General features: G+C 32.9%; 1 protein-coding gene across 1 annotated transcript; it reads left to right on the plus strand.

Moving 5' to 3' along the window:
* The first annotated feature begins 6,637 nt into the window (after positions 1-6,637).
* Positions 6,638-7,772, plus strand: LOC135126577 (uncharacterized). Its single transcript, XM_064052603.1, has 2 exons — positions 6,638-7,180; positions 7,232-7,772. The coding sequence occupies exons 1-2, from the start codon at positions 6,672-6,674 to the stop codon at positions 7,743-7,745; spliced, it is 1,023 nt and encodes a 340-aa protein (XP_063908673.1). The 5' UTR covers positions 6,638-6,671; the 3' UTR covers positions 7,746-7,772.
* Positions 7,773-16,219: the final 8,447 nt, after the last annotated feature.

A 16,219-nucleotide genomic window follows, 5' to 3' on the forward strand; every position in this document is an offset into this window, starting at 1 on the left:
TTGGAAAATTTTTGGAAATTTTGAATTCACTTTTCGTTTTAATTGAACCAGATATCGTGACGGCGATTTCAGATTTGTAACTGACGAAAGATGGTCAACAATTTGGTACAAATTTTCAGTGGATTGAGCCAATTTTAACCATTTTTTTGAAAAATTTTGAAAATTTTGAAATCATAATTTGCCTTTATAGCAATAGATGTCGCGAAGGTGATTTTGGATTTATAATTGGAGGAGAATTATCTGGAATTTTCAGTCGATTGAATCAATTTTAACCAGTTTTTGGAAAATTTTTAAAAAATTGAAAAACAAAAAATTGAAAAATCGAGGTATTACAAATCGAAAAATTGAAAAATCGACAAACTAAAAGATTGGAAAAAGTTGAAAAATCGAAAAACTGAAGAAAAGAAAAATAGCAAAATCGAACATTATTAAACTGTAAAATCTGAAAAATTGCAAAATAGAAAATTAAATTTTGAAAAATTAAAGATCAAAAATTGGAAAATCGAAACGTTGAAATTCGGATAATTGAGGAATCAAAAATTGAATAATTGAAAAAACGAAAAATTTTCAAAACGAAGAATTATAAATTCAAAAGTTGAAAAGTTAATCATTAAAAATCGAGCAATTGAGAAATCAAAATTTTGTAAAAATATAACACTGAAAAAAAAATTACATATTTGAAAAATTGAACAATTCTAAAATTGAAAACTGATTAAACTGTAAATCTGAAAAATCGCAAAAAATAAAATTGAAAATCAAACAGTTTTAAAATTGAAAAGATTACATAATTGAAAAATCGAAAAATTGCAAAATTATGAAACTGAAAAATTAAAAACTTGAAGAACTGAGAACTGAAGTTTTGAAAAAGTAAAAATCAAAAATTTGAAACTCTAAACAATGAAATTCGGATAACTGAATAATTAAAAAACGACAATTTTAAAAACGAAGAATTATAAAATCAAAAATTGAGAAAAACCGAAAATTATAAAAATGTAAAATTGATAAATCTAAAAAGTGTAAAACTGAAAAGTTGAAAAATCGAATAGGTACATTAAAAAAAGAAAAACTTGTAAAATAATTAAACTGAAAAATCATAAACCTGGATGATTAAAATTGAAATTTTCGACAATTAAAAATCGAAAAATTAAAAAACTCTAAAATTACAAAAGTGAAAAATTTGATAATTGTAAACTCGAATATTTTAAACTGTAAAAATGTAAAATGATGAAATTGAAGTGGAAAATTGGTAATCTAAACTTTGAAATATGCATTATAAATCAAAAAACACAATGAAATTAAAATAATAAAAAAATTAAAAATTGAAAAATCGGATACCTTTAAAAGCGAAAAATTGTAAAATAATTAAACTGAAAAATGAAAAACTTAAACTTATACTTACCATGAATGTATAGATCAAATTTTAGACTAAACAGGATTTTATAAATACATATTCGGTTTGAAACTTATTTTTTTTTAATTATAAAAATTGCCACATTTCATAAAAAAAAAATCTTTCTATAATTTTCGAAAGTGGTTTAAAATAGGTCGAAGTTTGATTAAGTAGAGAAAGTATTGAAAAACTGAACTGTAAAAAAAGTTGCTTAAAATTCCACAAAAAATTATCTGTGTGAACAAATTTCGGCGGCATATTTGGATTTATTTTCATCGAATTTGAAAAGATTTAGGGGATCTCAGTGTTTTATTTTTGAACGAACTTGAAAGAATCTCAGTGGCACAATGTTTTATAATAGAACGAAACTGAAAAGATTTTGGAGCCCTGGAGTTTTTCTTTTTATTGAAGGAATTTTGGTAGACCCAGGTGTTTTGTTTTTGAGTTTGAAAACATTTTAGCGGTACTTGGTTTTTTGTTTTAGAATAAATTTGAAGGAATCTTAGTAGTCCGGATGTGCTATTTTTGATATAATTTTGAAGAATCTCGGAAACAGTCGGTGTTTAATTTTTCAAACAATTATAAAAAATTTTGAAATTTTGAAAAATTAAAATTGAAAAAATTGTAAATTTGTAAAATTGGAAGAATAGAAAATCGGTAATTGTGGAAGCGAAAATATCATTAATTTAAAAAATCAAGAAATTGAAAAATCTGATAACTGTACAATCAAAAATTGAAACATCGAAAAATTTTGAAACCACAAAATTCTAAAATTTAAATATCAAACAACTGAAAAATCGGACAATTGAGAAATCGAAACATTGTTTTTGTAGTATCAAAATTAAATTGCAAAACGTTATTATATTTCATTTTTTTATATAAAAATATTGATGTCTCAACTAAAAAGTCAGCACGGATTCATAAACTACACGTGTAGGAGTATTTTGTTTTATAAAATTCTCATTTTCTATGTACAATTTGGAGGTGACGTAATCACACTGTTGGTGGGCATGATCAAATAAGGGTTGCATCTGTAGAATATTCTTAATGCACATACAAATTTGACAACAATCGGTCCGGTAGTTCAGAAAATTATCTGCATAATAAAATTGCCAAAACAACTCCACCTCTCAAAAACCGATTATGATATATTCATTTGGAGTGTTAGCAAAAATCCAACCGTTTGTTTCCCACCCCAAAATATAACTTTCATATAATTACAGTACTCCCGGTGGCCTCGGCTTTCGGAGCTTTGTCGTCTCCGCAGTATCCTCTCGGAATTAATATGTGCATAAATAAAAAATTTATTATGGCGAGATTTCCTTACCGGTTATTAGTGCGGTATCTCAACAGAATCGAGTGTTAAATGGGTGTGACTGAAATAATTATACTAAAATATCAATGTATCACTGGTGTACGTTGGTTCGGTTCACACCTCGGGGGCGAGAGTACTCCTGATTCCCCCAATTACAGACACTAAATTAAAGAACGATAAACTTAAGATGACAACATGGAGTTATATTATCCTCGCAACCCGAAATTACCTTGCAATTTTAATTGCTAGTTTATTACCAGAGGTCGGAGGGATGCTGGGGAAATTGTATTGTGGTACGGACATTCCTACTGTGCGTATCTGTTTATCTGGAGGCCATTAAACACTTATCATTATCCTGACGGTCGATATAGCGGATAACAGAACTAGCGCGCTGTGGACCAGACGAGCCAAGCTGATGGTGGACCAAGCGAGCAGAAACCACTTCTCCGTTTAATAACAGCGTAACCGATACTTTCAACTATTCAAAAAATAATAATTTTCGGGTGTTCTTTTTCCCTCTCAAAATAAAACCTTGTTTTTTCGTGCCATCTGTGGAGCATCGCCCCAGCATAAACATTTCGAGGCGCTTTTGTGCGACTTCCCGTCTTAAATCGCCATAATGTTAATTTAATTGTAATTTGTACCTCTTAGCTGTCTCTTAGGAGGCTTGATAGGTGGGAAATGCCCTTAAATAAATTTGACACCTGCTGGTTGTTATTGAATAAGCGAACCGTGAACGCATGTGAATATCATAATACGTTAAAAGTGATAGAATAAATATAATTTGTAGCATGGATTGTGAGCCGGTCTCATTAGTAACACTCGATAATTTCCTATATACTTATCTAATTAATTTGTCAGGAGTGTGCTGTATCTACATAGTGGGTGATATTAATTCACTGTTCGAGGATTGACAAGCTGTAATTATTTTATCCATGGTTTGTTCCTTCTTTATGGGGTTTCTTGAGGTACCGTTCTCAAGTTATGTTTTATTAGATGGGGGCTTAGTTAAGAAACTTGCTGTTCATGGCGTGTGATTATAAAGTACATTTTTTGGCAAAATTTATGTTAATTTTTAAAGTAGTAAGGGTTAAATTAATAATAAATGAATAAAACAGTTCGGCAGATACAATAAAAAATAAAACTGTGCGTTGCTGTATAACTGTATAATTCCTGTTTTGAAATAGTGAATATGAACGAAGGATTTCTGATAGGCTTGTCTGGATATTGAATAAACCCATCAAATATTATTACATACGTTGTCGGAATAATGTTCACATTAAAGCCAGTTTTCTATGATTAAACTTGGCATTTATGTAAACACTGGACTACAAATAAAAATTGAAAATGATGTATCGTCATCGAAGCAAAAAGAACAAATAAATAATCTATTTGTAAGTAAATAAAAATTGTAAGTTAATTAATTGCAGAGAATTTTTGCCTTTTACTTTATAATCATTCTGCAAAAACTGATCAAAAAGGATTTAATTTTCTGTTAGAACAATATTTAAAAAAGACGGTAGTTATTTTATTAGTGGCGGCCATGACATTTAATTAAATTACTTGTATATAAATAGTAATTACCAACAGTTATCATTTGTTGCAGATCATGTTAATATGACGAATTATATTTTAAAGGGGTGACCGACGATTCTGCAAAAAATTAAATGTCCGAAAAAAATTATTTTTCACATTTTGAAGAGTAAATTTTCGACTTGCTATTTAGCGTTATAAATTTTGACGTCCTGATTTCAAAAGTATAGCGTGTTTAGGGTCACCGCGCAATATTTATCGAAAAATTCGAATTTTTTGAAATTTTTTAAAATTGCGATATTTCAATGGGCGATTCTGAAAAAACGATTGGAGTTATCGGAGAAATGAGGCCGGAAGTGACTTCTGCGGCCCGAAATCTACAAGCAAGTGGAATTAGTTAAATTTCGAAAATCGTCAAAAATGGGTCAAAATTTGTATACTGGAAAATTTAATTTTTAAAAACTCATCTAAAAATTCCCAAAAAATTCAAAGATAGATTTTGACGTGCTGATTGAAAAATATAGCGTGTTTAGGGTCATCGAACAATATTTTCGAAATATTCGTACTAAAATTCGAATTTTTAGAAATTTTTAAAAATTGCTGTATTTTAAAGTGCAAATGTGAAAAAATGGTTGGAGTTATCAAAGAAATGAGGGAGGGGGTGACTTCTAGGGCCCGAAATTTAGAAAAAAATGTGATTAGTTAAATTCGCAAATCGTCGAAAATGGGTCGAAATTTGCATTATTCATAGTGAAAATTTTCATTCCTGAAAAAGTCGTCTAAAAATTCTTAAAAAATTTAAAGTTATAGATCTTAAAGTGCTGATTCTAAAAATATAGCGTCTTTGGTTTTACACTAGCAAGTTGCAGCCCCGCCCACCCGCCCATATTTTCTTAGAAGGTATATATCATTTACCAAAATTAGTCTTATTTTACCAAGTACTACGCCCTCCAACCACCCTTCCTCTATTTTCTTAGAGGGTAGGTCATTTGCCACAATCGCTCTTATCTTAGCAAGTACTAGCACCGCCCACCCACCCTGTTCTTATTATAACGATTTTATTTCTGTTTACTATAAGACCACCTTTCATTCAGACTAGATAAAATGAATCACTGAAATGGAGACCAGGAGGGTGGACGGGATTAATTATATGTTCTTTTGTATAGTGGGAAAGGGAACTAATAGAACGTAGGCTGTTAAAAAAAAAAATGAAAATCTCTAATCGGTGCTAATCGTAATTTTTACGGTATACTATCTGCTATAAGATTTATTTTTTATTTCAGAAGAAAAAAATAAAAAACAGGGGGCGGGCGGGGCTAAGTTTGATTTTTCCAGAGACTACTCCTAATATTGTTGTGTAAGTACACAGTGAAAAATTCAATTCTAAAAATATAGCGTGTTTAGGGTCACTGAGTAACATTTTCGAAAAATTCTGAGTGAATTTAAATTTTTTGAAATTTTTAAAAATTGTGATATTTCAATGGGCGATTCTGGAGAAACGCTTGGAGTCATCGAAGAAATGAGGCCGGAACTGACTTCTGCGGCCGTAAATCAACAAGAAAATGTATGTAGTTAAATTTCGAAAATGGTCGGAAATTGGTCAAAATTTGCAAAAGGGAAAATTTAATTTTTGAAAAAGTTGTTCAGAAATACACAAAATACACAAGATTCGTTAAAATTTTTTCAAATTCAAATATGTAAAAGTTAAGGAGCTCCAAAGAAATATTTCAAAATTTTTTATTATTCTTATATAAACTATAAAATTTAATGGTCGGCATTTTTTTAAAGTAGCTTGTATATATTTCAGTTGAATTTGACTTGAAATGGATGAAAAAGTTGTGTTCACCTATTTTCAAAATAATACTAAAACATCTAAAATTTTGAGGAGATCGGTTCAGTAGTTTTAGAAATTATCAGTTATAATATATTAAGTGCATCGCAATGTTATCGATAATTTTGAGCAACAATAACTCGAATGCTTGTTGCATTGAAAACGCACGAGTGCTTTAGCACGAGTGCATTTTTCTTAGGCAACAAGCATGAGAGATTATTGTTGTTCAAAATTATCGATTTCATTGTGATGCACGCAATATATTCAACAGATTATTGCAAGAACAAACATTTTAAAAATAATTTTATAATGATTTACGAAGTAGTTTGGTGTGCGATACTATGGCGACGCAAGTAAATAAGAACAGCCATTTTGCAAAATTTGTGTGGGTTTAAAAAACCATGTCCAATTTTCGTTTTGGTCGTAACACGCCAAAAGAAATTGATGATTCTATTACAAACATTACGCCGCTAAATACGAAGAACTCACGAAATTCAATCTAGAGGCAATTTGAGAAGTTTTGCGGTGAACGCAAATATGTTTTTGATGGAAACACTTCCACGGAAAAACTAGCATTCATCCTCAAAGATTGGGGGTACAATATGAAAAAAGTCGATGGTAATGACTACAAAGAAGCAGTAATAAAAACGATGTGGAATGTAACGGCAAAGCAGTTGCAAGAACTGTATTTCAATAAATTTGGTATAAAGTTTGATCCTTTTGTTGACCTGGAATTCAAGGGTAGTAGAAATGCACGCGACGCAAAACGCCGGAACCTACAAATACAACCGGAAAAACGCAAAACTAGTTCCTCAATTTTGACTCTAGAAGAATACAACAAGATTCTAAAGATTTATAACGAAGACACGCCAGATGGTTTACAGAAAATGTTTTTTTATGTGGCTGGATTAGAATTAGCTTGGAGGGGATGTGAAGGTGTTAACGTTACTATCAAACATTTTAAGGAAGAAAGTGATAATTGTGGTTTGCCTACGGGGCGAATAGAATACAATTGTATTTTTTCCAAAACAGCTCAAGGAGGTAGCCATAAATTAACAGACAGCAAATGGCTTGCAACAAACACCACAGATCCTAGAATTTGCCCTGTTAGGTAATTAAATACTGTTTCAAATACAAAATAATAATTATTTTATTATTTAAGGCTCTACAAAAAAATGCTGAGCAAGAGAGGTAAACATATAACCACCGATCGTTTATTTTTAACGCCAAATCCTGCATGGAGAGAACCTAGTTCTGTAGGATGGTTCAAAAATTCACCCGTTGGAAGGAATGAAATGGGGAAATGGACAAGAACCGCCGCAGAAGAAATAGGCATCGACATAAAGAAAAAGAAGATTAGTAATCATTCATTACGGTCAACTGCAGTGTCGCAACTTGCAAAAGCGGGAGTCGGTGAAGAACAGCTTATAAAGATTACCGGTCATGCCAATACTTTCTCCATCAAACCATACCTTCAGCTCGATGGAGATCATCATTATCAAATGATTGACAAATTACGCGCCAACTCAACGGCTATGGAAGAGTCTAATAACAAATCCACAAATTGCGCACCGTCTGCTTTGGTACAAATGTCTAAAAATATAGTTACTACTTCACCAAGCACACAAACCCCTGTAAATTACTACAACTGTACCATAATTAATTACAATTCTTAGTTTCATAATTAAATATTTGGTTAGTAACCTCTTGTTTTTTTTTGCAATTAACTGGTACTTGCTTATCTTATAGTTGGCACATCTGGCTAGTGATAATTATCGGTAGTGGTAATTGCACAGTGTGCAATTATCACGTAATTGTATGCTGATTGGTTGAATTTACAAATATTGACGCGTTTGATTGGTCAGTTGACATCATGTGACATGTGAGTGCAATAATCTATTTAATAAGACATTCGTCGAAATAATCTTGTGTAATATGTGTTTCCCTCAACCATCATTTCGAGAATAAAAAAAAAAGTAAAATCTTTATTTGGCTCTAAAGTAGGTACGACAAACACGGTAGGGTAATTAAAAAAATTAATATAGAGGCTGTGCCAGATAAAACCTCGCGGCCGTATATATCTTAAGAGCGATCATAGATATTCAAATTCTGTAAACACCATTGCTTTTAGCCAGGGTGAAATTTAATTTAGTACACACTTTCTTACATAGTATGTTGCATCTTTGGGTCTCCGTGGTCCGAGTTTTTTTTTATTAGACAATGATCTCGGTAGCTAACGGACTTATTTGTTGTCAAATTTTATAGATACATTCACATGTTTTAGGAATATCGTGTAGACGATAAAATGCCAACCAATATTTCTCTAGTCATCCCCACCAAGAATTTGATGACGTCCTCCCCATCATTTTGCGTAGTTAACGTTATCTAAATTTTACGAAACCAACTTGACCTATCCAGATTTTCTTTTCTTTATTTTTGGAAAAAGCTAAATGTGTTGGACTGAACTCCAGGGGGTTAAATAACATCGGGCCAACTTTTTTCTGTTATGAAGATCTCGTGTTTCTTTAATTAGAAAATGCTAAGAAATATTTTTTTCACATTACAAAAATTAGGCAAGATATCAAACAAACTGAAACAATCGTAGGTATATTGCGACCGAAGACCGTCTCAGCTTCCTGTTCTGAATTTATGGTTTCTTAGAATAATGCGTTTGTATCAATGCAAAACCGAATCTTCGATATCAGAAGAACTATTATCAATCCAAACTTTAAGAAAAAAATTCAAATTCACCTTATCAATGGGTCCTGCTATACCGGGTGTCTAGAAAATGGCGGATTAACTCCTCAGCACGTTATGTACGGGGGTTTCGGGAGTCCCAAAAACATAATAAAAAAATCTTTATAATGTAGATTACGAAAAAAACGTAATTTTATAGAAGTAAAATTGTCAACACTGCACGCATCTAATGTCTTAATAACGATGACGACTGAAATCCACGCTTTATTTTTTTTAGGTCAATAACTGTAACAATCAGTAACCATTAATCGTTGTGCATTATTATTAATAAAACAAGTTGTTATTTTTCACTAATAAATAAACAAAAAAAAATTAATAAGACAATTATAAATTATAAACAAAAATATAGTAAGCTCGTAATGTTTCCAAATTTTGATCATCTGTTGTAAAAGTTGGTCATCAGTACTTGCTAAGATAAAAATGTTAACTGCTAAGATTAGACTGATTTTGGCAAATAACATATCCCCTAAGAAAAGAGAGGGTGGGTGGGCGGGCCTAGTACCTGCTAAGATAAAACTGATTTTGGCACATAACATACCCTCTAAGAAAAGAGAGGGTGGGTGGGCGGGGCTAGTATTTGATAAGATAAGACTGATTTTGGCACATAACATACCCTCTAAGAAAAGAGGGGGTGGGTGGGCGGCCCTAGTACCTGCTAAGATAGAACTGATTTTGGCACATAACATACTCTCTAAGAAAAGAGAGGGTGGGTGGGTGGGCCTAGTACCTGCTAAGATAACATTGATTTTGGCACATAACATACCCTCTAAGAAAAGAGAGGGTGGGTGTGCGGGGCTAGTATTTGATAACATAAGACTGATTTTGGCACATAACATACCCTCTAAGAAAAGAGAGGGTGGGTGAGCGGGCCTAGTACCTGCTAAGATAAAATTGATTTTGGCACATAACATACCCGCTAAGAAAAGAGAGGGTGGGTGGGCGGGGCTAGTATTTGATAAGATAAGACTGATTTTGGCACATAACATACCCTCTAAGAAAAGAGAGGGTGGGTGGGCGGGCCTAGTACCTGCTAAGATAAAACTGATTTTGGCACATAACATACCCTCTAAGAAAAGAGAGGGTGGGTGGGCGGGGCTGGTATTTGATAAGATAAGACTGATTTTGGCACATAACATACCCTCTAAGAAAAGAGGGGGTGGGTGGGCGGCCCTAGTACCTGCTAAGATAAAACTGATTTTGGCACATAACATACCCTCTAAGAAAAGAGAGGGTGGGTGGGCGGGGCTAGTATTTGATAAGATAAGACTGATTTTGGCACATAACATACCCTCTAAGAAAAGAGGGGGTGGGTGGGTGGCCCTAGTACCTGCTAAGATAGAACTGATTTTGGCACATAACATACTCTCTAAGAAAAGAGAGGGTGGGTGGGTGGGCCTAGTACCTGCTAAGATAAAATTGATTTTGGCACATAACATACCCTCTAAGAAAAGAGAGGGTGGGTGGGCGGGCCTAGCACCTGCTAAGATAAAACTAATTTTGGCAAATGAGTAACCTCTAAGAAAAGAGAGGGTGATTGGGTGGGCCTAGAGTGCCTTAAAAGAATATGTCGTTTTTAAGAGTGTGGACATGACTTCCTTTGCTAGCCTTGAGAAGAGTATAGATATAGATTTTAGTTTTCTGTCTCTGTCAGCCAAATTTTCAGTGGCGGTACGTACAATGAAAATGATTGGGAATAACTTCGTCACTAAACTAGGTTGACCCTGTGAATGACTGGTAAGAGATACGAGTTTCAAATTATGCTCCAGTTCTATGTTTTAAGGCATGAACCAGTAGATTATGTTACCGAAAAACAAAATTATACATCAACTTTCAGGTTTCAATTAAATATGTAGTGATAAATCATTATGAAAATCATGTTTTACATTTATGAGGAAGTCTTCAAATAGTTTTAAATAATTATGCGGAGAAATCGTGTCAGTGTACAAAATTTGGTCTGCTCATTATTTGGTGATCAAGCTTCATTTCCTGTAAATCCAGAGTTTTTAAATCAACATTTTGTTCAGGAATTACCTTCTTTAAATTTTCAAAAAATTTTTCTATAGTTAAAAACAAGTTAAATACAAGTTATGTTGGATATGTTAACGAATTAACTTTAAATTCTCTTAAACAAACGAATTTCGTATAAGGTCTAGAAAAATTGTTGGTAATAATTGCTTGTAAACAATTAACACACTTTAAATTTCGTCTAATTCTTACCAAAATGTAGCCAGCAACTTTATACAAACAATTTTGTGTCACAATACAAAGATTGCACAAGTAACGGCATTACTTGAAGCTTGTCTCTTATCCCTAATAAATTTTGATCATTTGATACTGTATAACTTCCGCGGTACTGTAGGTACTTTTGAGGCATTGAATTACACATACATTTTTAAGAAGTGACCTAAACTGACGTGCATTTCGTATTTCTTGTCTTAGACTTATTCGACTAAAAATGTTTTCTAACGCATCTTGTGAAAATCTTGATGTACACAAAAATTTATAACCTCTAACATTTAAAAAGTATTCCTAAACATCTAATAGTATACCACAATAGCCTTATGAACTAGTTATTTATACTATTTTTTCTACGGGCACGTTTTTTCGCAAAATTTAATTGAAATTTGTGTTTTTTTAAATCTGAGGAATTTTGTCGTGGTTGTCGTGGTCAGATCAACGTCTGACACTAACCACGAAATATTTGAAGTTCGAATTTTCGCAACAACAACTGTAATTCGAATCAATTGGAGTTTTTGTAAGTTAAAATTGGTTAAAATGTCTTGTGAAGAAGTTAGTGAAGTCCTTACGCCTCCCGAAATACGGGAAATTTTAATTTGACATTTGCCACTGACATTCACCTGGCATTTCTCGTCATGGCTACCAATCTTACCGATCTAAATTACACCAGATCTATTTTCAGAACCCCTTTCCACTATTAACGAACCGCTTTGACGTCATTTGGGTGCTTTAATAGCTCTATTAGAAAACCAAAAAACGTGCGCGGTAGAAAAAATAGTTTTTGTTGACAAAATTAAATCTGTTTGTACTGGTTTCCAATAACCCCCTTCCCAATATTCATATTTTTAAATAAAACAATAATTTCTTGCAAAAATTTCAAAGTGTTTTTGTATTCACGGAAATTATATGTATTTGCTAACAGCCGAAATGTCACATAGGGACTACAAACATACATTTTTGATAAACCAAGCAGTAGTATAAGCATCACGGTCAACAATAGCTACGTTTGTGTTACACAAAAATTCGAGCCCCGCACTCACATCAAAATTTATTAAATTACATGCCAAAGAAACTTTCATTTTGATGAAATGATTCAGATTGTACAGATTACACTTAATTTTGGTGCTAATTGTAATTCGAATTTTTTTTGAAATTCCGCAAAGGCCTCAATGAATTTAATGTTAACCTCATTACTTGTTATTTATGAAAAGTTTTCCAGGGTTTCATATCCTAAAAGCTCGCTAGAAGCTCATCTAAATATCAACAACAGTCTTTTTCATTGTCTATAAAATCTTTAACTTTTAAATTTAAATAATAAAAAATTTCGTGTAATATACCTGGGTAGAATTTGAAATGCTGTATTTTCCGACGTAATGTACGCAAAGATGGCAATAAATACAAGAAAATTTAATGGCCAGTGCTTTTTCTACAGCCTCGAGACTGCACCTCCTCAATTTTTTTCTTTAAGTGCATTTGTAATTACTTCTTTGTTTACTCCAAATTTACGTGCAATCACCAGTTTGTAATTAATTTTTAATTTTTTAAAATTCAAAATGTTAATTTTTTCTTTTGAACAACAACTTTCCTCTTCTTTCTGCTGCAACAAATTTTGCTAGTACTTTCCTAAACACTCGATTTGCGCTAATGACTCTTTTTCAGTGGCTATTAAATTTTGAATTTTGATATTTTATTCATTAATTGTTTGTTCCCGATTAACAATTTTAATCAACTTTAAAATCTTGAACACGAAAATATTTAGGGAAAACGTTTTCTTTTAACTTTAGGTCGTAGACGAAATCTTCTTTATCAAAGTGCACCTTACAATATAATTTTAAAAATACAGAGGAAAGGATTTTACAAAAGTAAGCACTTGACAAATTTTGAAGGAAGAAAATTGTTAAAATGTTTGAATGTGGTAACAATTTCGTCAAAATCGTAGATCTGTTGTTATTGTTGGTGTTATAAGTATTCCAAGAGTCGAGTAAACGATCCATAAACAGCTATCCGGCACTTGAATTATTTACCTTTGACAGTTGGCCAACGGTTTCTAATTATTAATGGCACTGAAATATTACAGCTAGTCATTTCCTAAATGAAGGTAGACGGCAATACATGCTTGGTTAAGTATTAAAACTATAACAAGACAGTTTCCGCTAGTAAATTAATACCCAACACAATAGCCTCGTGAAATAGAAATCGCTTTAACACCTCCGAGAGATTACACACATTAATTAATTTAGCATTTCTTTGAAACCCATACATATCCAGATTTGGCTTGATCTGATAAGTATCACGTCTCGACCCGTGACGACTATAATTTACGGCGTGTTCCAAATGCTGCATCCATTCTGCAATTCATCGACGCTTTCTTCTCGATATCGGTAGCAAAACTTTCAATTTGCATTATGGAAACAACGACGTTAAATACCGTTGTCAGTTTCAGCTGGAATCATCGTCGGATGAAGAGGCCAAATTAAGCTCTCGCTTACCGATGACTGGCAGTTGGCCCTGAATAAACAACTGACTGCGGTAACAATGACTAGCAGACATCTAAATGTTGCTAGATTGTTTTAATGATAGCCTGGCGGCGTCTCGGTTTTTTCGACAGCGAGTATTGAAATTATTTTTGTAAATTCGATTGTGGCGTAACGAGGCTGCGTCAGGAACTTGGTGATTTCCCACAATGGGACTCATCCGAGGCGGATAAAAGCATCGTGACAGGGCTATTAGAGGTGTGGAACTGCCCAGTGCACGGTAGCAATTATATAGTAGCGAGCTTTTTGGTCAGTATTTCAATCAGAGTGAGGTCCGTCCATAAAAAACTCTTTTATTTGTAGGTAGACGATACAACGCGGTAATTAAGGAAATTAAGTCGCTATTGCTTCAATTAAATCCCTACAGGTGCCAAAAGCGAGATGCTCTTGACCTTTTCGGACGCTTGACCGCTATTCGGCCAGGGATTATCGTTAACTCAATAAATGACTTTTATTGAAGTAATCAAGGAATGGGAAAAAATACACATCTTGTATACGGGACAGGTTGCCTTTCACTCTACTAATGTCCGAGACGAATCGCGGCAGATGCACTGAAGGAGATATGCCAGGTTGCTAGTGGTGCCATAAATTGAAGAAGATCATCAATCCTTTGCCAAGGTATGCGAAATTCTAATTGGAAATTTTTATTGCGGTGTAGCGTAACAACTGTCCAAATGTTGCGGTTTCGACGTTAAAAAAGCGAGATTTTACTGCTGGTTTTGTTTTCAAGTACTTGTTTCATTTTTTCTGTGTTTTTATTTCGAAGAGTAGCTGACCGTCGATGTTCTATGGTGCGTATAACAAACTAAAAATTACTTTTTTTTATAACATAGTTAACATTCCGGCTTTTTTGTAAGTATAGTCACTCCTCTCAATTTACGCCTAATTTCTTGAATCTCTTTTAGATTGTTAGAGATGGTTTTCTTCTCATCACTATTTTCTTCCCAGATCTTCACATCTGAGTAAAAAGTGACACTATGATCTCACACATTCACATTACTAAAAAACCACTAGGAGTTTTCAAGACACTTTCAAAAGCTTTCATAAACAAAACATAGAAGCCCCCAAGAATTTTTCATGCTTTTAAAAAAGACACAAGGTTTTTTCAAATTTTTTCAAAAACAAAACACATAGGATTTCAAAAATTATTTCATATTCGTAAAAACACATTGGGGTCCTTCCAGATCTACATTTTTGAAAATAATACGAAGGATTCTTAAGACTCTCTCAAACTGTTTCAAAAATACGGCGTTAAGAGCCCCTAAGATTCTTTCATATTTTTTAAAAAGATGAAGACACCGGAAATTTTCAAGATGCTTTCGTTTTCTTTAAACTCTTAAAAAATCATCAGAAACCCCAAGATTTTTTCACAATAAAATATTAATAATAATAAAAGGGCCTAAATTCTTTTCCATTCTTAAACAAATACATTAGGAATTGTTTCATATGTTTAAAAAATTTAAAAACATCAGAATTCCTAGATTTTTCCACGTTAAAAAAATCTTTGAAACTATTTTCAAATCTTTCAAAAAAAAAAAACAAAAGAAGTCCAGAATATTCTCTTACATTCGTAAAAAAATGGAAGTGCTCTCTAAGGGTCTTTCAAATACTTTGAAAAGCTAATCATAAGGGGCCCCAAAATTCATTCCGATAAGAAAAACATACTAGAGACTCTCGAGATTCTTCCACCCTCTTTAAAAATTTAAATGCACAGTTTCTTTAATTTTTTTTTCAAATTCAAATAAAAGGTAAGGAGATCCAAAGATTCTTTCAAACTTTTTCAAGAATAAGAAACTGAGATTTTTTCAAATTGGTTTAAAAATCCAACACAATTAGCCTCTAATTTTTTTCAAATTCTTTCAAAATCATGAAATTAAAAAATAAAAAATTTGAAAACCTCTGGTTTCAAAAACTAATGATGTTCTTCTCCCGAGTGGGAGAAGACTAGTAGCACCCACCCACCCTCTATTTTCTTAGAAAGTACATCTTTTGCCGAAATCAGTCTTATATTGCCAAGTATTAGCCCCGCTCACCCGCCCTTTATTTTCTTACAGAGTATGCAATTTGGCAAAATTAGTTTTATATTATCAAATACTAGTCCCGCTCGCCCACCCCCTCTTCGCATTCTAATGACTAATTTTATTTTTGTTCAGTATAAGATCATTCCACCCATTCAGAGCGGATAAACCCAATCACCGAAATAGAGCCCGGGTGGGTGGGCGGGGCTAATTATGTTCTTCTGTCGAGTGAGACTGGAAACTAATCGAATCTAGAATGTGAAAAAAGTAAAAAAAAGTGCTAATTGTAAATTTTTTTACGAATATGTCAAAAGTGCCAAAATCAGTCTTATCTTATCAAATATTAGCCCCGCCCACTCACCCTCTATTTTCTTGTAGGATATGTCATTTGCCAAATTCTGTCTTACCTTGGCAAATATTAACCCCGCCCGCCCACCCACTCTTCAATCAGATCCTAAGAAATCGTTCAAAAACTAAACACAAAAACCTCTTCTAAGTTTCTTTCATATTCTTTAAAGAGATAAAGATATCAGAAACCTAAACAATTTTTTCAGCCTTTTTATTTCGAAGAGTGGCTGACCGTCGATGTTCTATGGTGCGTAT

Source organism: Zophobas morio, unplaced genomic scaffold (genome assembly GCF_036711695.1).
Source record: "Zophobas morio isolate AGI-343-1 ecotype UQ-CSIRO unplaced genomic scaffold, CSIRO_AGI_Zmor_V1 ptg000011l, whole genome shotgun sequence".
Taxonomy (NCBI): Eukaryota; Metazoa; Arthropoda; class Insecta; order Coleoptera; family Tenebrionidae; genus Zophobas; species Zophobas morio.

Coding starts and splice junctions, on each gene's coding strand:
- LOC135126577 (XM_064052603.1), top strand. CDS start 6,672: ATGAAAAAAGTCGATGGTAATGACTACAAAGAAGCAGTAATAAAAACG. Junction 7,181..7,231: donor CCTAGAATTTGCCCTGTTAG/GTAATTAAATAC, acceptor TTATTATTTAAG/GCTCTACAAAAAAATGCTGA.